This window comes from Melospiza georgiana, chromosome 24, assembly GCF_028018845.1.
Source record: "Melospiza georgiana isolate bMelGeo1 chromosome 24, bMelGeo1.pri, whole genome shotgun sequence".
Lineage (NCBI taxonomy): Eukaryota > Metazoa > Chordata > Aves > Passeriformes > Passerellidae > Melospiza > Melospiza georgiana.
Genome location: NC_080453.1, coordinates 7,561,993 through 7,582,523, shown reverse-complemented (window position 1 = coordinate 7,582,523; position 20,531 = coordinate 7,561,993). Strand labels below are relative to the sequence as shown.

The 20,531-nt window shown below is 59.8% G+C and overlaps 1 protein-coding gene across 1 annotated transcript in view; it reads left to right on the top strand.

The window, feature by feature from the left end:
- The window catches only part of COL16A1 (collagen type XVI alpha 1 chain), a 34,817-nt gene that overhangs the window by 11,770 nt on the left and 2,516 nt on the right, over positions 1–20,531 (top strand). Inside the window, exons 10-67 of the mRNA XM_058040250.1 lie at positions 354–389; positions 727–753; positions 1,464–1,526; positions 1,653–1,694; positions 1,839–1,883; positions 2,917–2,952; positions 3,069–3,131; positions 3,220–3,264; positions 3,345–3,440; positions 3,560–3,598; positions 3,960–4,004; positions 5,972–6,007; positions 6,492–6,611; positions 6,692–6,727; positions 6,811–6,846; positions 6,923–6,997; positions 7,108–7,155; positions 7,239–7,274; positions 7,370–7,423; positions 7,680–7,796; positions 7,873–7,908; positions 8,018–8,125; positions 8,206–8,340; positions 8,415–8,468; positions 8,747–8,788; positions 8,872–8,907; positions 9,055–9,108; positions 9,176–9,253; positions 9,347–9,391; positions 10,538–10,564; positions 10,644–10,709; positions 10,795–10,848; positions 10,920–10,973; positions 11,048–11,101; positions 11,280–11,324; positions 11,403–11,501; positions 12,135–12,170; positions 12,322–12,387; positions 13,389–13,433; positions 13,720–13,764; positions 15,063–15,116; positions 15,221–15,274; positions 15,973–16,026; positions 16,152–16,196; positions 16,287–16,340; positions 16,427–16,462; positions 17,273–17,335; positions 17,500–17,571; positions 17,793–17,846; positions 17,936–17,980; positions 18,152–18,196; positions 18,282–18,335; positions 18,420–18,473; positions 18,583–18,633; positions 19,604–19,693; positions 19,787–19,822; positions 19,928–19,972; positions 20,053–20,241. Coding sequence (XP_057896233.1) covers positions 354–389; positions 727–753; positions 1,464–1,526; positions 1,653–1,694; positions 1,839–1,883; positions 2,917–2,952; positions 3,069–3,131; positions 3,220–3,264; positions 3,345–3,440; positions 3,560–3,598; positions 3,960–4,004; positions 5,972–6,007; positions 6,492–6,611; positions 6,692–6,727; positions 6,811–6,846; positions 6,923–6,997; positions 7,108–7,155; positions 7,239–7,274; positions 7,370–7,423; positions 7,680–7,796; positions 7,873–7,908; positions 8,018–8,125; positions 8,206–8,340; positions 8,415–8,468; positions 8,747–8,788; positions 8,872–8,907; positions 9,055–9,108; positions 9,176–9,253; positions 9,347–9,391; positions 10,538–10,564; positions 10,644–10,709; positions 10,795–10,848; positions 10,920–10,973; positions 11,048–11,101; positions 11,280–11,324; positions 11,403–11,501; positions 12,135–12,170; positions 12,322–12,387; positions 13,389–13,433; positions 13,720–13,764; positions 15,063–15,116; positions 15,221–15,274; positions 15,973–16,026; positions 16,152–16,196; positions 16,287–16,340; positions 16,427–16,462; positions 17,273–17,335; positions 17,500–17,571; positions 17,793–17,846; positions 17,936–17,980; positions 18,152–18,196; positions 18,282–18,335; positions 18,420–18,473; positions 18,583–18,633; positions 19,604–19,693; positions 19,787–19,822; positions 19,928–19,972; positions 20,053–20,241 — 3,369 coding nt within the window. The remainder of the gene's footprint in view (positions 1–353; positions 390–726; positions 754–1,463; positions 1,527–1,652; positions 1,695–1,838; positions 1,884–2,916; positions 2,953–3,068; positions 3,132–3,219; positions 3,265–3,344; positions 3,441–3,559; positions 3,599–3,959; positions 4,005–5,971; positions 6,008–6,491; positions 6,612–6,691; positions 6,728–6,810; positions 6,847–6,922; positions 6,998–7,107; positions 7,156–7,238; positions 7,275–7,369; positions 7,424–7,679; positions 7,797–7,872; positions 7,909–8,017; positions 8,126–8,205; positions 8,341–8,414; positions 8,469–8,746; positions 8,789–8,871; positions 8,908–9,054; positions 9,109–9,175; positions 9,254–9,346; positions 9,392–10,537; positions 10,565–10,643; positions 10,710–10,794; positions 10,849–10,919; positions 10,974–11,047; positions 11,102–11,279; positions 11,325–11,402; positions 11,502–12,134; positions 12,171–12,321; positions 12,388–13,388; positions 13,434–13,719; positions 13,765–15,062; positions 15,117–15,220; positions 15,275–15,972; positions 16,027–16,151; positions 16,197–16,286; positions 16,341–16,426; positions 16,463–17,272; positions 17,336–17,499; positions 17,572–17,792; positions 17,847–17,935; positions 17,981–18,151; positions 18,197–18,281; positions 18,336–18,419; positions 18,474–18,582; positions 18,634–19,603; positions 19,694–19,786; positions 19,823–19,927; positions 19,973–20,052; positions 20,242–20,531) is intronic.

Below are 20,531 nucleotides of genomic sequence, written 5' to 3'. Positions count from 1 at the left end.
CCCTGGTGTTCGGGGTGCTCTGGTGTTCGGGGTGCCCTGGCTTTTGGGGTGCTCTGGGTTTTTGGGTGCCCTGGTGTTCGGGGTGCTCTGGGTTTGAGGTGCTCTGAGTTTTTTGGGTGCCCTGGTGTTTGGGGTGCTCTGGGTTTGGGGTGCTCTGGGTTTGGGGTGCCCTGGTGTTTGGGGTGCTCTGGTGTTTGGGGTGCTCTGGGTTTTTGGGTGCCCTGGTGTTTGGGGTGCTCTGGGTTTGGGGTGCTCTGGGTTTGGGGTGCCCTGGTGTTTTGGGTGCCCTGGTGTTCAGGGTGCCACGGGCAGTGCGTGCAGCTGCTCCAATCTCCCACCCCCGTCTCTTGCAGTGCCCTCCCTGCTCGCCCCAGATGGCACCAGGAAATGTGAGTGTGGCACCGGGCATGGGGGACCCTGACCTGGCCAGGCTGGGCTGTGACCTGGGGGTGGCAAAAGCCACTGAGCCACTGTCCCCAGCCCCCCCCCAGGACCCCACAGCTCCTCCTGGCCCTGCCACATCTGGAAGGGCCCTGATCCTTTCCAGATGTGGCCCCATTCCTGCAGCAGCAGCTGGCTGGGGTGTGGGGGGGATGGCAGGGGGGTGGCAGCCATTGGGACACCCATGGTGGCACTTGGGGACAGAGTGCTGGGACCATGGGGACAGTGCTGGGCTCAGGGCTCTGCTGCTGCCACCTTGGGGACACCTCTGTCCTGTGCCCACAGGTCACCCTCGGTCCCCCAGGTCCCAAGGTTGGTTTGGCACCTCCCGGGACACGCAGAGCTGCAGCGGGGATGTGGGGATGCTGTGCCAGGGCATCCCTGCCAGGAGCTGTGGGCACACACTGGGGACACCCTGTGTTCTGTCACCCTCCCTGTGCCCATTTGTCCCCCACCCTGTGCCTGTTTTACACCCACTTTGTGCCAGTTTTTCATCAACCCTGTACCCGTTCGTCCCCCATCCTGTGCCCATTTGTCACCCATCCTGTGCCCATGTGTCACCCATTCTGTGCCCATTTTTAACCCACCCCGTGCCCGTTTTTCACCCACCCTGTGTCTGTCACCCACCCTGTGCCCATTTGCCCCCTTCCCTGTGCCCACTTGTCCCCCATCCTGTGCCCATTTGTCACCCACCCTGTGCCCGCTTGTCCCTTTCCCTGTGCCCACTTGTGTGCCCATTTGTCACCCATTCTGTGTCTGTTCGTCCCCTTCCCTGTGCCCATTTTTCACCCACCCTGTGCCCATTTTTCACCCACCCTGTGCCCATTTCTCCCCTTCCCTGTGCCCACTTGCCACCCACCCTGTGCCCCTTTATCACCCTCCCTGTGTCCCCTTCCCTGTGCCCATTTGTCACCCTCCCTGTGCCCATTTTTAAAACATCCTGTGCCCACTTATCCCCCTCCCTGTGCCCGTTTTTCACCCTCCTTGTGCCCCTTTGTCCCCCCTCCCTCCCTCTCTTGCAGGGCACCAAGGGCGAGCGGGGCCTCCCTGGCACGGCGGGTGGCAAAGGGGACAAGGGTGACCGTGTGAGTGTCCCTGGCGTCTCTGTCCCTTGTGTCCCCTCCCGCTGCCTCCCCTGGCACACGGGGATGCCCTGGGGGTGCCCCCAAACCCCCCAAACCCCATCCCTGAGCCGCCTCCCCTCTCCGCAGGGCATGGACTGTGTGCGCACCCACCCCGGCGGCCCCGTGCGGGTGAGAGCCCCCAAAACGCTCCCCGAATCCCCCTCCCCAAAACGCTCCCCGAATCCCCCTCCCCAAATCCCCCTCCCCAAATTCCCATCACACCCCCCCCCCCTCACCTCCTCCTCCTCCTCCTCCTCCTCTTCCTCCTCCCAGTGTGCCGAGGGGCCGCGGGGCGAGAAGGGGCAGCGTGGGCAGGTGGTAAGTGACACTGTGGGGACAATGTGGGGACACTGTGGGCAGGTGGTAAGTGACAGAGTGGGGACACTGTGGGGACATTGTGGGGACATTGTGGGGCAGCGTGGGCAGGTGGTGACACTGTGGGGACAATGTGGGGATATTGTGGGGACAATGTGGGGACACTGTGGGGCAGTGTGGGAAGGTGGTAAGTGGCACTGTGGGGACAAATTGGGGACACTGTGGGGCAGCGTGGGCAGGTGGTGACACTGTGGGAACAATGTGGGGACACTGTGGGGCAGTGTGGGCAGGTGGTGACACTGTGGGGACACTGTGGGGACACTGTGGGGACAAATTGGGCACATTGTGGGGCAGCGTGGGCAGGTGGTGACACTGTGGGGACAATGTGGGGACATTGTGGGGCAGCGTGGGCAGGTGGTAAGTGACAGAATGGGGACAATGTGGGGACACTGTGGGGCAGCGTGGGCAGGTGGTGGCACTGTGGGGACAAATTGGGGACATTGTGGGGCAGCGTGGGCAGGTGGTGACACTGTGGGGACAGTGTGGGGACACTGTGGGCAGGTGGTAAGTGACACTGTGGGGACAATGTGGGGACATTGTGGGGCAGCGTGATCAGGTGGTGACACTGTGGGGACACTGTGGGGACATTGTGGGGACATTGTGGGGACATTGTGGGGGTCCCCCTGCCCTGGGCTGGGGTGGGGGTTCCAGCTCTGTGTGGGCATGAAAGGAGCAGGAGGTGACCCTGAACAAGCCCACCTGGGCACCCACCTGGGAACCCACCTGGGCACCCTCCTGGGCACCCTGAACAAGCCCACCTGGGTACCCACTCAAGCCCACCTGGGCACCCACCCGGGCACCTTGCATGATCCCGCCTGGGCACCCTCACGAGCCCTCTTTGTCCCCTTTTTGTCCCCCTCTTTGTCCCCTTTTTGTCTCCCCTCTTTGTCCCCTTTTTGTCCCCCTCTTTGTCCCCTTTCTGTCCCTCTCTTTGTCCCCTTTCTGTCCCCCTCTTTGTCCCCTTTTCCCCCTGCAGGGACTCCCGGGCCCAGCTGGCGCTGAGGGGCAGAAGGTGAGTCCAGCTCACCTGGCACGGCAGCAGGGACACCTGGCATGGTGGCACCTGCCAGCACCAACCTTGGGTGACACCACGGGTGGCACCAGAGGTGACATCTGTCTGTCCTGCAGGGCCAGAAGGGTGAGAAGGGGGATGGAGGACTGCAGGGCAAGCCAGGGCGCCCTGGCCGTGATGTGAGTAGTGCTGGGCACCCCCTGGGCACCCCTTGGCACCCCTGGGCACCCCCACAGGAGCATTCACACCCCCCTCCCCTCCTGGCAGGGCCGGCCTGGAGAGATCTGCGTGGTGGGACCCAAGGGACAGAAGGTACCAGGGGGGGTTCGGGGGTGACAGGTGGCACATGGTGGCACTGCCAGCACTGCCACCCTCCCCTCATTGTCCCCCAGGGTGACCCCGGCCTCGTGGGACCGGAGGGCTTGGCCGGTGAACCAGGACCCCCGGGCGTGCCAGGCTCCCCGGGGGTTGGCATGCCAGGGAAGCCGGTGAGGAGCCCTGTGCCAAGGCGGTGTCCCCACGGTGGGCACGGCCATGGCAGGGGCAAGGTGCCACCCCACAGCCAGGGCACCCCAGCGGGGCTAAGAGCGCCCTTTGTCCCTTTCAGGGTGACCCTGGTGGCCCTCCGGGTGCGAAGGGAGAGAAGGTGAGTGCGGGGCAGGGTCCCAGGTGCCCCCAGAGAACCCCACCCAGAGCTGCACCCACTCGGGGTGGCCCAAGGAGCTGCCGTGGGGGGCAGGACACCCCTGGGGGGACAGGAGTGTCACCCAGGGCTGTGGTGGCACCCTTGGGGGGACAGGAGTGTCACCCAGGGCTGTGGTGTCACTCTGGGGGCACAGGGCTGTCACCCAGGGCTGTGGTGTCACCCCCAGAGGGACAGAGGTGTCACATCCAGGGGCACAGGGCTGTCACCCAGGGCTGTGGTGTCACTCTGGGGGCACAGGGCTGTCACCCAGGGCTCTGCTGTCCCCCTGGCCGAGCTCAGCGTTCCCCATCTCTGGCTCCAGGGCAGCCCGGGAGCTCCTGGCCCCGGAGGATCGCCTGGGACAGCCGTGAGTAGCGGAGAGGAGCCAAGGCCGGGGTCAGGGCCGGGTCCTTGGCTCGGGGTCGGGGCTGCTTGGCCGGAGAGGGGCCGGGATCTGAGCCCGGGAGCTGAGAGGGATTTGGGAAAAGGGGGAGCCAAGAGGGCTTTGGGAAAAGCGGGAATTGAAAGGGGTTTGGAAAGCCTGGAGCTGAGAGGGATTTGGGAAAAGGGGGAGCCAAGAGGGCTTTGGGGAAAGCAGGAGGCGAGAGAGATTTGGGAAATGAGGGAGATGGGAGAGTTTTGGGAAAAGCAGGAGCTGGGAGAGATTTGGGAAGCTGGGAGCCGAGAGGGCTTTGGAAAAACCAAGAGCTGAGAAGCTTTGGGAAAGCCGAGAGGGCTTTGGGAAAAGTGGGAGCTGGGAGGGCTTTGGGAAATGAGGGAGATGAGAGAGTTTTGGGAAAAGCAGGAGCTGGGAGAGATTTGGGAAGCTGGGAGCTGAGAGGGCTTTGGGAAACCAGGAGCCAAGAGGGCTTTGGGAACACTGGAGCTGAGAGGGCTTTGGGAAACCAAGAGCTGAGAGGACTTTGGGGAAAGCAGGAGCTGAGAGAGATTTGGGAAAAGCAGGAGATGAGAGGGTTCTGGAAAAACCGGGAGCTGAGAAGCTTTGAGAAAGCTGAGAGGACTTTGGGAAAAGTGGGAGCTGAGAGGGATCTGGAAATGTGGGAGCTGAGAGAGTTTTGGGAAAAGCAGGAGCCGAGAGGGCTCTGGAAAAACCAAGAGCTGAGAAGCTTTGGGAAAGCCGAGAGGGCTTTGGGAAAAGTGGGAGCTGAGCCAAGAGGGCTTTGGGAAAAGTGGGAGCTGAGAGGGATCTGGAAATGTGGGAGATGAAAGAGTTTTGGGAAAAGCAGGAGCTGGGAGAGATTTGGGAAGCTGGGAGCTGAGAGGGTTTTGGGAAAACTGGAGCTGAGAGGGCTTTGGGAAAAGCAGGAGATGAGAGGGTTCTGGAAAAACCGGGAGCTGAGAAGCTTTGGGAAAGCCGAGAGGACTTTGGGAAAAGTGAGAGCTGAGCCAAGAGGGCTTTGGGAAAAGCAGGAGCTGGGAGAGATTTGGGAAGCCGGGAGCCGAGAGGGCTTTGGGAAACAAGGAGCCAAGAGGGCTTTGGGAAAAGCAGGAGGCGAGAGAGATTTGGGGAATGAGGGAGATGAGAGTTTTGGGAAAAGCAGGAGCCGAGAGGGCTCTGGAAAAACCAAGAGCTGAGAAGATTTGGGAAAGCCGAGAGGGCTTTGGGAAAAGTGGGAGCTGAGAGGCTTTGGGAAATGAGGGAGATGAGAGAATTTGGGAAAAGCAGGAGCTGGGAGAAATTTGGGAAGCTGGGAGCTGAGAGGGCTTTGGGAAACCAGGAGCCAAGAGGGCTTTGGGAAAACTGGAGCTGAGAGGGCTTTGGGAAAAGCAGGAGATGAGAGGGTTCTGGAAAAACCGGGAGCTGAGAAACTTGGGGAAAGCACAGAGGGCTTTGGGAAAAGTGGGAGCTGAGAGGGATCTGGAAATGAGGGAGCTGAGAGAGTTTTGGGAAAAGCAGGAGCCGAGAGGGCTTTGGGGAAAGTGGGAGCCAAGACGGAACTGAGAGGGCTTTGAAAATCTGGGAGCAGAGAGGATTTTGGGAAAAGTGGGAGATGAGAGAGTTTTGGAAAATGAGGGAGATGAGAGGGCTGTGGGAAAAGTGGGACCAGAGAGGGCTTTGGGAAACTGGGAGCCAAGAGGGCTTTGGGAAAAGGAGGAGCTGAGCCAAGAGGGCTTTGGAAAACTGGGAGCTGAGAGGACTTGGGAAAAGTGGGAGCTGAGAGGGCTTTGGAAAAATGAGAGTTTTGGGAAAAGTGGGAGCATTGCTCAGGGCTGGGATCGCCCTGTGACAGGGCTGGTGAGGGTGCTGGGTGGCACTGCTGGGGCACAGCGTGGCCTCCCTGAAGCAGCCCCGTCCCAAATTTGCTCCTGCAGGGTCCCCCTGGAGCGCTGGGGCCGAAAGGAGACAAGGTGGGTGAGGTGACACAGTGCAGTGACACGGTGGGTGCAGTGACAGGGGTGACAGGGTGGGTGCAGTGACACCCAGTGACACGGTAGGATGGTGACACTGTAGGTGCAGTGACACTGTAGGTGCAGTGACACATTGGGTGAGGTGACACGGTGGGTGAGGTGACACCGTGGGAATGGTGACATGGTGGGTACAGTGACACGGTGGGTGCAGTGACACAGTGGGTGAGGTGACACAGTGGGTGAGGTGACACGGTGGGAATGGTGACATGGTGGGTACAGTGACACGGTGGGTGCAGTGACAGGGGTGACACAGTGGGTACAGTACCATGGTGGGTGCAGTGACATGGTGGGTACAGTGACACGGTGGGTGCGGTGACACTGCTGGGCTGACACGGTGGCCACGGTCGCATCCCTCGGCTGCCTGGGATATCCTGAGGGCCACCACACCGACCCCAGGCTCTGTGTCACCGCTGTCACCGTGCAGGGCGAGCCGTGCCAGCCGTGTCCCACCGAGGGGACGCTCGGTGCCATCGGAATTCCCGGAATTCCCGGCCAGCCGGGGCCGCGGGGGGAGCCCGGAGCGCCCGGCAGGGACGGGATCTCGGTGAGTCTGAGCCCAGGGATGGGGGACAGAGCGGTGTCACCTCAGCATCCCTGATGTTCCCTCTGTTTCCCCCTTCCCAGGACACCCCCGGCCCCGCAGGACCCAAAGGGGACAGGGTAGGTGACACGGGCAGGGCTGGGCGTCCCCATCTCCAGCTGGGGGACACCGAGCAGCGCCCACCTCCTCCTTTCCCTCGCAGGGCGATCCTGGCATCCAGGGCATGAAAGGCGACAAGGTGAGTGTGCGACCCTCCATGCCACCCCCTGCTCGGCCGCTGCAGGCCCTGAGCTGTCCCCTGCTGTCCCCACCAGGGGGACTCCTGCCAGCCCTGCGATCACCTCCGCGTCCTCGCTGCGCTGCGCCTCGAGGGGCAGCCGGGGCTGCCGGTGAGTAACGGGGTGGGACCCCCGGTCCCGGGGTGGGACCCCCTGTCCCGGGGCTGGGTGACACCCAGGGATGCTCTGAGCGCCCAGAGAGTGACCACACGCGTGTCCAGCAGGGCCAGGAGGGGCTGTCCGAGCTGGCCGGGATCAAGGGTGACAAGGTGAGTGACCCCTGTCCCCTCTGGACATGCCAGGCTTGGCTAATCCCGACCCTAATTTTGATCCTGGCCCTGCTCCGTTTCAGGGGGACATTGGCCATGTGGGACCCACGGGCAGACCGGTGAGTGGGGACATTTTTTGGGGGGGGGGGTCTGGGGTGTCGGAGCCGAGTTTTGGGGACCGTGGTGTCACCTGTGCCGTGGATTCTCCGTGCAGGGAATGCCAGGAGAGAAGGGAGACCCAGGTGTGAGGGGGCTCAAGGGAGAGAAGGTGGGTGCAGCACTGGGGACACCCCTGTCCCTGCTGTGTCCCCGTCCCTGCTGTGTCCCTGTCCCTGCTCTGTCCCTGCTGAGATCTGGGGTGGGGAGGTCAGGGGACCCCCCCAAATCCTCCCCAGGACCCCCCAACCCCCCCCAAACACCCTCAGGAACGCCCAAATTCCCTCTGGAACTCCCCAACCCCCCCCAAATACCCTCAGCCCCCCCAAACCCCACCCAGGATCCCCCAAGCCCCTCAAATCCCACAGGGTGACCAATGCGGGCAGTGCCCTCCCACCCCTCAAGCCCTGCAAGGGACAGCGACAGTGGTGGCAGTGCCGGGGCCACCGGGTGAGAGGGGCCCTGCTGGCTCCCCCGGCAGAGCGGTGAGTGCCCCCCGTGCCCCCCATGCCCGTTTTTGGGGGGGATGCCCCATCCTGACCTCTTGCTGCGTTTCCGCAGGGCAGACCGGGCGAGGCTGGTGACAAGGGACAGAAGGTGAGCAGAGGGGCTCGGGGTGGCTCAGCGGTGACAGAGGGCACTGTGATTTCCGTGTGCTGTGTGTCCCCTCCCTCTGGGTGCCACCTTTGTCCCCTCTCTTTGCCAGGGTGACGCTGGCAGCCCGGGTGACCCTGGCACGCCGGGCATGGCCGGTGTGCCAGGGCTGGCGGGTGAGCCTGGCATCAGGGGACCAGCTGGCCCTAAAGGTGACAAGGTGAGGACAGAGCTCCAATTCTGGGCAGCTGTGCCCTGTCCCTGCAGTGTCACCATCCCTGTCCTGTGCCCTCCCTGCAGGGAGAGCCGTGTGAGCCTCACCCCGCCGTGCTCGGGCACCGCCCGGACACCGAGGGCATCCCGGGAAAAGCCGTGGGCATCCCGGGGCCCAAAGGGGAGCAGGGCCCACCGGGCATCGGGCAGCCTGGCAGAGCTGTGAGTGTCCCCTCCCTCCCCGTGGGACAGAGCCGCTGGCACTGTGCCCTCGGGGTGACCCTGCTGTGTTTCAGGGCAAGCCGGGACTGCCGGGGGTGCGGGGTCCTGCGGGGCCCAAGGGGCTGCAGGTGAGTGGGGTGCAGGGGGTGGGGTGCTGGGGACAGGTCAGTGCCCCTCTGTGTCCCCAGTGGGGTCCTGGTGTGCCCCTTTGTGTCCCCAATGGGTCCTGGGGACTCCTCAGTGTCCCCTCTGTGGGATCCTGGGGACACCTCAGTGCCCCTCTGTGTCCCCAATGGTGTCCTGGGGTGCCCCTCTGTGTCCCCAATGGGTCCTGGGGACTCCTCAGTGTCCCCTCTGTGCCCCAGTGGGGTTTTTGGGACACCTCCCTGCCCCTCTCTGTCCATAGGGTGAGCCAGGACCGCGAGGCATCGGCCAGCCTGGACCTCAGGTGGGTTTTGGGGTGTCTGTGTTGTCCCCTGCTGTCCCCTGCCGGGTGGCTCTGGTGCCTTTCACACCCTCTGCTTTCCCCAGGGAGACCCCGGGAGCCCCGGACCCCCCGGACCCCCCGTGAGTAGGGTTTGGGGTGTTGGGGTGGCCTTTTGGGGCGCCCAGCCCTGGCTGATGGGGTCACCCCCCTGCCAGCCCTCTGTGGTGGCTCTGGGGACAGCATTGTCCCCTCCATGGGGGGGAACCAACACCCTGTCCTGCCCCCAGGGCCCTCCAGGACCGCAGGGACCCCCGGGGATGGCAGCAGAGAAAGGTGCCAAGGTAAGGCAGCGTCCCCCAGCCCTTGGTGTGCCCCGTGCTCCCCATTCCTGCTGTCCTTCCTCTGCAGGGATCTGCGGGCCCCAAAGGTGCCACAGGACCCCCCGGGCCACCAGGGCCACCAGGGAGCAGCGTCACAGGGCCACCGGTAGGTCCTGCCCTGGGCGTGGGCAGTGCCACCCTGCTGGCACCGTGATCCTGGCGCAGCCGGGCGCTTCTCTCACCCTCCTCTTCCTCACAGGGCCCCGAGGGGCAGCGGGGGCTCCCCGGCTCCAGCGGGCAGCCGGTAGGTGAGGGGGTGCCAGGGGGGTGCCAGGGGGGTGGGGGGCACTCAGTGCGTGGGGAACATGATGGTGGTCACAGGGGTCTGAGGATGAGGGAAGAGACGAGGATCTGACTCCATGTTTCAGAAGGCTTGATTTATTATTTTATTATATATTTTATATTAAATATATAATGTAATGTAATATAATATAATGTAATATAATGTAATATAATATAATATAATAAAATTTATATTATATGCATATATTTATATATACAATATATACTATATATAATATATTATATATATAATACAATATATATTACATAATATATAATATATAATATATTATATATAATATATATAATATATAATATATAATATATAATTTATGATTTATATTACATAATATATTATATAATATATAATATATAATATATAATATATAATATATAATATATAATATATAATATATAATATATAATATATAATATATTATATATTATATATTATATATTATATATTATATTATATAGTATATATAATATATATTAATATATTATAATAATATATCTATAATATATATTAAATATATACCATAATATATAAAAAATTTATATATATATAATATATAATTGATATAATATATTGAATATATGATATACTATAAATAATACTTTATAAGATATTAAATACTATATTAAATACTATATTAAATTATTAAATAAAAATTTTAATAATAGAATTAAAATATAATATATTGATAATATATTGAATATATTAAATTATATTAATATATAGAACAATATATAATATATATATTAAAATATATAATATATTATATTTAAATTATCCTAAAAGATTACAAGACAGGATTTCATCAGAAGGCTGGCTAAGAATAGAAAAGGAATGGAATGATAACAAAAGCTTGTGTCTCAGACAGAGTCCAAGACAGCTGGCTGTGATTGGCCATTAATCAGAAACAACCCCATGAGACCAATCCCAGATGCACCTGTTGCATTCCACAGCAGCAGATAATCAATGTTCGCATTTTGTTCCTGAGGCCTCTCAGCTTCTCAGGAGGAAAAATCCTCAGGAAAGGACTTTTCATAAAAGATGTCTGTGACAGGGGGCTGCCCTAACCCCCACCTCTGTTTCCTCTGGCAGGGCGAGAAGGGTGCCCAGGGAGAGAAGGTGAGTGGGGGTCTCTGGGTGGAGCCGTGCCCCCCGTGCCACCCCAAACCCGCCCTGCCCTCACCCCCTGTGCCCACAGGGAGACCCTGGCGAGTGCTCCTGCCCCTCCAGCCCCCGCCAGGACCCCAGCTACAACGGGATGCCAGTGAGTGTCACCCCCCTGGCACTGTGCCACCCTCATGGGGCACATCCCAGCCCCGTTTCATCCTCTGGGATTCTCTCACCCCCAGGGAGCGCCGGGATTATGGACTGGGATGTCCTGGCAGCCCCAGCCTGGCCCACAGGTCAGTGCCACCCCTGTCATCCCTCATTCCTCACCCCTCACCCTCTCTGATTGTTTTTTGGGGTTTTTCAGGGTCCCCCTGGAGCTCCTGGTCCCCCCGGGCCGCCCGGTGCCCCTGGTCGCCAGGTGAGTGTTGGTATAGGGGAGGTGACCCTTCCTGAGCTTCCAGGGCAAGGTTTGAACATTCCCCTGGGATTTAGGGTATGCCCGGACACAACGGCCTGCCCGGACTGCCTGGACCGGCTGGAGACCTGGTAGGTGGTGACAATTCCCGTGGCAATGTCCCCATGGCGGGGACAATCCCTCCATCCATCCATCCATCCATCCATCCATCCATCCATCCATCCATCCATCCATCCATCCATCCATCATCCATCCATCCATCATCCATCCATCGATCCATCCATCCCTCCATCCCTCCCTCTCCTCCAGGGACCCCTGGCCGTCGTGGCTGAGAGGAACATCGAGGTGCTGAAGGTGAGAGGGTGGGGATGGGGTCCTGCCCTGGGGACCTCTCGGGGCACCCCTGACTCCCCTTTTCCGCCCCTTTTCCAGACTCTCTGCGGGGACTGTGCCCAGCTGCAGGCAGCCCTGGAGGGGGAGAAGGGAGATGGGGGCATGCCAGGTGCCCCTGGCACTGAGGACTGTGCCAGGGTGAGTTTCTGAGTGGGGATGTGGGTGCCTGACACCTGCTGGACATGCAGGGATGGGGTTGGAGAGATGCTCCTGAGCAGAGAATTGGATTTGGTGGAAGTTGGGATGGACGGGGAGAAGGGAGATGGGGACGAGGGAAGAGACGGGGATCTGACTCCATGTTTCAGAAGGCTGATTTATTATTTTATGATATATATTATATTGAAACTCTACTGAAAGAATAGAAGAAAGGATTTTATCAGAAGGCTAGAAAGGAATGGAATGAAATGATAATAAAATCTTGTGACTGACCAGAGAGTCCGAGCCAGCTGGGCTGTGATTGGCCATTAATTAGAAACAACCACATGAGACCAATCCCAGATGCACCTGTTGCATTCCACAGCAGCAGATAATCAATGTTTACATTTTGTTCCTGAGGTCTCTCAACTTCTCAGGAGAAAAAATCCCAGCAAAAAGATTTTTCATAAAACATGTCTATGACACCAGGGAATTGGATTTGGTGGGATTTGGGGGAAGCGCCGCCCTCTGGGGACACTGACCCATCTGGGAATGTGGGCACAGCCCCAGTGGGGATCCCAGGGTGGGACAGGCTGGTCCTTTGTCACACTGGGTGACTCCAGGGTTCTTTTCCAGTGCCTTGCACAGCTCCCACGAGCAGAGGAGGCTCGGGTGAGTGACAGAGTGACACACTGTCCTGGTGCCACCCCAGGGATGGCTCCTGCTGGGCACCAGCACTGTGGGGCCTTTGGGGAGGCTTGGCATGGCTCAGTGTGACTGGCAGTGCCACCTCGGTGTTCTGATGTGGCCCCACCCTCCGCAGGGTGACAGCCCTGACTGCGCCGGTCACCCCGGGCTGCCGGGAGCACCGGGGATGCCAGGAGAGCAGGTGGGTGACCCCAACCCACCCAACCCATCCAACCCACCCATACAACTCATCCAATCCACCCAACCCATCCAACCCACCCATACAACTCATCCAATCCACCCAACCCATCCAACCCACCCAACCGATCCAATCCACCCATCCAACTCATCCAATCCACCCAACCCATCCAACCCACCCAACCCACCCAACCCATCCAACACATCCAACCCATCCAGCCCACCCATCCCAACCAACCCACCCAACCAATCCAACCCATCCAACCCATCCAACCCATCCAGCCCACCCAACACACCCAACCCATCCAACTGATCCAACCCACCCAACCCATCCAACCGATCCAACCCACCCAACCCACCCAACCCATCCAACCCACCCAACCCACCCAACCCATCCAACCCTGCCCTTCCTGGGCGCTGTGCCACGTACCACGGTGCTGTCCCCACCTCGGTGGTCACACCTGGTATTTTAAAATCATAAAATTTGGGGAGTTAAAAGAAGCTAGACTTAGCGGAGCCCTGGAAAAATGTTAAAAACAGACTCTGAAAATGTTAGGCTTTGTGTTTGCCAGCTCGTGTGAAATTGCACCTGCATCTAACAATTATATCATATACATATACTCCTTATATGTATATGATAAATGATAAATTATATCATTTATCATATACATATAAGCAGTATATGATAAATGATATAATTGTTAGATGTGATGATTGTTTAGCAATTAAATATAATTATTGTTTAATGGTAAGAGGAATCATGAGAAACTCTGTTAGAAGTTTGAGGGGGACCACGAGGAGCTCATGCTTGGATGAAATCAATGTATGCAACAGAACAACATAAGTTTAATAATTAACATGAAAGTTATATAACGATAGGATATAAAATGTCGGGGTAGGATTTGGGTTTGACACCCAGAGCTCTTCAATAAAACCACGTGAATAGAATCATTCTCATGATTATGTGGTTCTGAACGCTAACACTGGCACCTCCATCCCCTCCAGGGCTCCCCAGGGCTGCGCGGACCCCCAGGACCACCCGGACCCATCGTGAGTAACCCTGCCCGGGCTGGGGGGGGTCTGGGGGCTCACAGCACCTCAAAGCAGGTTGGCAAAGGGGCCTGGCACCCTGCCCTGAGGCAGAGGGCCATGGCCATGGTGAGGTGTGACATGGCACAGCACGGATGTCCCCACGGATGTCCCCATGGAGGCTGGACATGGAGGTGACGCTGCTGCCGGCCCGGAGGTGGAGCAGGAGCTCTGTGGCACCCCCAGGGCTCAGGCCAGGCTCCCCAGCGCCTTTTCCAAGCTGTGACCTCCCTGTTTCTCCCCTCAGGGCCCCCCGGGCTTCCCTGGAACGCCGGGCGCCCCCGGACTGCCCGTAAGAACACAGCACGGCTCCGCTCTGTGCCCCTTGTGTCGCTGCCGCTTGGTCTGGCTGTGTCCCCTGTCCCTGTCCCTGCTGGGGACAGCCCAGCACAGCTGCCCTTCCATTCCATCTCCATCACACCATTCTCGCTCCTCCATCCCAAAGCAGGGGGTCCCGGCAGACCCGGATTTGATGATTTGGGGATGATCTTCCTCAGCTCAGGGACCTGGTGGTGGCACTCGCCACCTGCTGGGTCCTCTCAGCACCACGGGAGCTGGCACAGGTCCAGGGAGGTGCCACCTGGGCCAGGTGACCGTCACAGCTCCTCTGATGGCCACCAGGGACACCAGGAGGATCCCACGTGTGACCTGGGCTCATCCTCCTCCTCACTCCTGTGTGGTCACTCAGCCTCCACCACCACCTCCATCTTCATCCTCACCTCCAGCACCATCTCCATCTTCATCTCCATCTTCATCCTCGCCTCCACTTCCATCTCCATCTCCATCTCCATCTCCACCACCATCTCCACCTCCATCTCCATCTTCATCCTCACCTCCATCTCCATCTCCATCTCCACCACCATCTCTACCTCCATCTCCATCTTCATCCTCACCTCCAGCACCATCTCCATCTCCATCTCCATCTCCATCTCCATCTCCATCTCCATCTCCATCTCCATCTCCATCTCCATCTCCATCTCCATCTCCATCTCCATCTCCATCTCCATCTCCATGTCCACCACCATCTCCACCTCCATCTCCACCTTCATCCTCACCTCCACCTCCATCTCCACCCTCCTGCTGGCCCTGCTTGCTCCCCACAGGAGCCGGTGGTGGGGCTGTGCCGGCGGCTCCCGGAGGATCCCACGCTCCTGCTCATGTCCCCTTGTCCACTAATGTCACCGTCACCCCAGGGCCTCCCTGGGGCTCTCTGTGGGCCGTGCTCTGCGGTGTGCCAGCGTGTCCTGTCCTTCTCTGTGTCACCTCAGTGCCACGTCACCCCACTAACCCACCCCGGAGGTCCCCGTGTCACCCTGGGAGGACGGGGGGCACCAGGCTGGAGCTGAGGGCTGCACCCAGAGCTGGGCACCCCATGAGCCCCCCCAGGGCTGGCATTTCCATAGCACCACGGTTTGAGCGTCCCCACCACATCTGGGCACTGCCCTCAGTGCCTGCAGGGGTGGAGGGAGCCCAGGCAGGTGCCAGCAGGCTGGCAGAGGGCACAGAGCACATGGGCTGTGCCCAGCTCCTGCTGCCAGGCGGGCACAGCCCTGGAGACCCCCCTGCATCTCCTCTCTTCTCCCCACCAAGGGTCTGCAAGGGGAGCGTGGCCCTGTGGGGCTGGCCGGAGCCAAGGGGGAGCCGGTGAGTGCTGTGGGACCAGGGCACAGGGGGACGCTGGTGGCCTGAGGGGGTGGCACCTGGCTGGGGGGCTGCAGGGGGCTCAATGTCATCGTCGTCACTCACAGGGACCTCCAGGACAGCCGGGATACCCCGGGGCCACAGGGCCACCCGGCCTTCCTGTGAGTATGGGGGGCACCAGGCAGCCCTGCCAGCCTCTGTGCCCCATTCCTGCCTCAAATCCCATCCCTGCCCCAAATCCCATCCCTGCCCCAAATCCCAGCCCTGCCCCAAATCCCATCCCTGCCCCAAATCCCAGCCCTGCCCCAAATCCCAGCCCTGTGCCAAGTCCTATCCATGCCCTATGTCCCAGCCATGCCCCAAATCTCACCTGTACCCCAAATCCTACCTATGCCCCAAATCCCATCCGTACCCCAAATCTCAGCCCTGTGCCATGTCCTATCCATGCCCCATATCCCACCCGTACCCCAAATCCCATCCCTGCCCCAAATCCCACCCTTGTGCCATGTTCTATCCATACCCCAAATCCTACCCATGCCCCAAATCGCATCCAATGCCCCATAACCCAGCCATGCCCCATATCCTACCTGTACCCCAAATCCCCCCATACCCCAAATCTCACCCATGCCCCATACCCCATCCATACCCCAAATCCCACCCATGCCCCATATCCCAACCCCGTGCCATGTCCAATCCATGCCCCGAATTCCACCCATTCCCCAAATCCTATCCAACGCCCCAAATCCCATCTCTGTGCCAAATCCTATCCATGCCCCATGTCCCACCCGTGCCCCAAATGCCACCCATGCCCCACATCCCACCGGTGCCCCACATCCCCACCCTGTCCCTCCCTTCCCAGGGCATCAAAGGCGAGCGAGGCTACGTGGGTCCACCCGGAGAGAAAGGGGAGCTGGTGAGTCCCTCAGGGCCCCTCTCAGTGGGCACTGGGGCTGGGGGCACTCCCAGGTGCCCCCTCTCCTTGGGCACCAGGGCTGGCACTGCCATCCACCTCCACTGATCCTATTCCATCCTTCCCAGGGTCCCCCCGGCGTGGACGGGCTGCCCGGCCCCGTGGGGCCAGCGGTAGGTGCCCACCTTGGGGGCTGTGGGGAGGGATGGGTTGGCTGGGGGAGTTTTGGGGTGCTCCCACCACCCCTTCCCATCTCTCTGCAGGGTCCCAGGGGTGAGCGTGGGCTGCCGGGAAGTGCCGGAGAGAAGGGAGACCAGGTGAGTGTCCCCAAAGGGGACAGGACCCCCAGGGCCACCCCCCACCATGGGCTGTGGGGTCCAGCTCAGCTCCTGTCTCTCCTCAGGGTTTCCAGGGCCAGCCTGGCTTCCCGGGACCACCGGTGAGTAAATCCCGCTGGGAATTCTGAGTAAAACCCATTGGGAATTCTGAGCAAATCCCACTGGGAATTCTGAGTAAAACCCATTGGGAATTCTGAGCAAATCCCACTGGGAATTCTGAGCAAATCCCACTGGGAATTGTGAGTAAACTCCACCAGGAATTCTGACTAAATCCCATCAGGAATTCTGAATAAATCCTATCACAAATTCTGAGTCAATCCCACTGGGAATTCTGAGTAAAACCCATTGGGAATTCTGAGTAAAACCCACTGGGAATTCTGAATAAATCCCATTGGGAATTCTGAGTCAATCCCACCAGGAATTCTGAGTAAATCCCACTGGGAAATCTGAATAAATCCCACTGGGAATTCTGAGTAAATGCCACCTGGAATTCTGAGTAAAACCCACGAGGAATTCTGAGTAAATCCCACTGGGAATTATGAGTAAATCCCAACAGGAATTCTGAGGAAAACCCATTGGGAATTCTGAGTAAATCCCACTGGGAATTCTGAGTACAACTCACCAGGAATTCTGAGTAAATCCTGCTGGAATTCCAGCACCCTGGGAGATGGACCCCATCCCTGGCTGTGTGTCCATCCCTGGCTGTGTGTCCATCCCTGGCTGTGTGTCCCCAGGTCCCCACAGTGCCAGGGATGGGGACAGAGGGTTCCACAAGGGGCACACGAGTGGGGTGAGCAGCAGGGAGCAGCCCCGGATCAATCCCATTAAATTTAGCCGGGAAAGAGCAGGATTTATGGGACAGGATTTTTGGGACAGGATCCCCCTTCACCCAGCACCCCTCTCCTCTTTAGGGCCCTCCTGGTTTCCCAGGAAAGGCTGGTCCAGCAGGGCCGCCAGGGCCCGTGGCAGAGAAGGTGAGTGCCACCCTCAGAGAAGGTGAGTGCCACCCTCAGAGAAGCTGAGTGCCACCTGTGCCAGCGGGCAGTGGCTCCGTGCTGTCCTCGCCTGTCCCTCGGGCTATGGCCAGGTCTGGTGGCCCTGCCTGTGACCTGCCTGTCACCTCCTGTGGCTCTTGCAGGGCAGCGAGGGCATGCGGGGCCCCACGGGGATGCCAGGGCCCCCCGGACCCCCCGGACCCCCCGGAATCCAGGTAAGACCCCCCCCATGTGTCACCCTTGGGTGCTCCTGGGAGCAACACTGGCTGTTCCCAAACCCCAGGGACCCGTTCCCATCCCCTGGGATCTGTTCCTATCTCCAGGAACCCATTCCCATCCCCTGGGATCTGTTCCCATGGCCTGGGGTGCCCTGAGCCAGTCCCTCAGACCTCCCCAGTGCCACCCTCCCTCTGTCACTGTCACCTTGTCCCCACAGGGCCCTGCTGGTTTGGAAGGCCTGGATGGCAAGGACGGCAAGCCAGGGCTGAGGGTGAGGCTGGGCTTGGGTGGGGGGCAGCCACCCTGCACCCCCAAGGACACCCCCAACCCCGGTCTGTCTGTCTGTCTGTCTGTCCCCAGGGTGACCCTGGTCCCCCCGGGCCACCAGGGATGATGGGTCCTCCGGTGAGTGACACCCTCCTTGTCACCTCTCCCTGGGCTCTCCTGAGCCAGGACTGTCCCCTGAGGTGTTCCTGGTGACACCGAGCTGAGGTTGGTGGCCCTGGACCAGCACTGCATGGTCAGGGTCACCTGGCATCACCCTGGGACCCCCACCCAGCTCTTTTCTCTCTCCAGGGCTTCAAGGGCAAGACAGGACACCCAGGGCTGCCAGGACCAAAGGTGAGCCGTGGTGACACTGCCTGGTGACGTCCCCAGGGACCACAGGCATGGCCAGGACTCCCCTCACGGTCCCTTCTCCTTTTAGGGTGACTGTGGCAAACCCGGCCCACCAGGCAGCACGGGCCGGCCAGGAGCTGAGGTGAGTGACCCCTTGTCACCCCCTTGTCACCCCCTTGTCACCACCCTGCCATCCTCATCCTCCTCCTCACCTTGCCTTCCTCAGGGTGACCCCGGACCCATGGGACCCCAAGGCCGGCAGGGACCCCCAGGGCTCATCGTAAGTTGGTGCCCCCACAATGGGGGAATCCTAGAGGGGATCCCTTTGGTGACAGGGAGTGGGGACACCACCCGTGACCCCCAACTGACCGCCCTGCCTCTGTCCCCAGGGTCCCCCTGGCAGCCCAGGACAGCCAGGACCCGCTGGCCTGGCTGGGGTGGTGAGTAGTGCCGGGGGTGGGGGTTTGGGGTGGGGATTTGGGGGTTTGGGATGCCCTGATCCCAGTGCTCTTGGTGCTCCCGATCCCTCCTCCCTGCAGGGGCTTTGGGGTGGGGATCTGGGCTTTTGGGGTCCCCTGATCCCAATGCTCCAGAAGCTCCTGGTCCCTCTTCCCCACAGAGGGTTTGGGGTGGGGATTTGGGGTTTTGGGATCTCCTGATCCCGATGCTCCTGGTGCTCCCGATCCCTCCTCCCCACAGGGGCTTTGGGGTGAGGATGGGTGGGTTTGGGATCTCCTGATCCTGATGCTCCGGGGTTCCCGTTCCCTCCTCCCCACAGGGGATTTGGGGGTTTTGGGATCCCCTGATCCCGATGTTCCCGGTGCTCCCGTTCCCTCCTCTCCATAGGGGCTTTGGGTTGGGGATTTGGGGTTTTGGGATCCCCTGATCCCGATGTTCCCGATGCTCCCAGTCCCTCCTCCCCACAGGGGCTTTGGAGTGGGCATTTGGGGTGGGGATTTTAGGGGGGGATTTGAGGTTTTGGGATCCCCTGATCCCAGTGCTCCTGGTGCTCCTGATCCCTCCTCCCTGCAGGGGCTTTGGGGTGGGGATCTGGGCTTTTGGGGTCCCCTGATCCCGATGCTTCAGAAGCTCCTGGTCCCTCCTCCCCACAGAGGGTTTGGGGTGGGGATTTGGGGTTTTGGGATCTCCTGATCCCAGTACTCTTGGTGCTCCCTATCCCTCCTCCCCACAGGGGCTTTGGGGTGAGGATGGGTGGGTTTGGGATCCCCTGATCCTGATGCTCCGGGGTTCCCGTTCCCTCCTCCCCACAGGGGATTTGGGGGTTTTGGGATCCCCTGATCCCGATGTTCCCGGTGCTCCCGTTCCCTCCTCTCCATAGGGGCTTTGGGTTGGGGATTTGGGGTTTTGGGATCCCCTGATCCCGATGCTCCCGTTCCCTCCTCTCCACAGGGGCTGAAGGGCGAGCGCGGCTCCGTGGGCGAGCGGGGTCTGCCGGGAATGCCAGGACAGCCGGGACCCCCAGGACACCCAGGACCACCGGTGAGCACAGCAGGACCCTGCACCCCGAGCGTGGGGACCTTGGGGTGGCCCTGTGGTGTCACCACCTCACGCTGCCCCTCTCTGTCCCCGCAGGGAGAGCAGGGAGCAGACGGACCCGTCGGGAAGGAGGTGAGCAGCGTTCTCTGGAACTTTCTGCCCAGCTGGACACGGATTTTGTCACCCCCTGGCCTGGCTGGGGTGACATCCCTGTCACACTGCTCCTGTTTTTTTTAGGGACCACCAGGCAAACCGGGCATTGCAGGCCCAGCTGGACAGAAGGTGAGGCTGTGCCAGCTGGCAGTGCCACCACGGTCGCTGTGCTGTCCTGGCACTCCAGAACTGACCTTTGCCATCCGCAGGGCGACGCTGGAGCCCCCGGCGAGCGCGGCTACCCCGGCGAGAAGGGCAGAGCCGGGATGCCAGGGGGGCCGGGCAAAAGCGGCTCCATGGGGCTGGTGGGGCCGCGGGGCCCCGCGGGGGAGAGGGGACCCCCGGGCTCACCGGGCCCCGCGGGCAGCCCCGGCCTGCCGGGACCCCCGGGCATGATGGTAAGGACAGAGGGTGGCACTGTCGGGGGGCAGGACCATGTCCCTGTGGTGGGGAGTGGTGGCCATGTCCCCTCGTGTGTCCCCTCGTGTGTCCCATCGTGTGTCCCCTCCTGTGTCCCCTCATGTCCCCTCATGTGTCTCCTCACGTGTCCCCTCCTGTGTCCCCTCATGTGTTCCCTTGTATCCCCTCATGTGCCCCCTCCTGTGTCCCTTGGCATGTCCCCTCATGTCCCCTCATGTCCCCTCGTGTGTCTCCTCATGTGTCCCCTCCTGTGTCCCCTCACATGTCC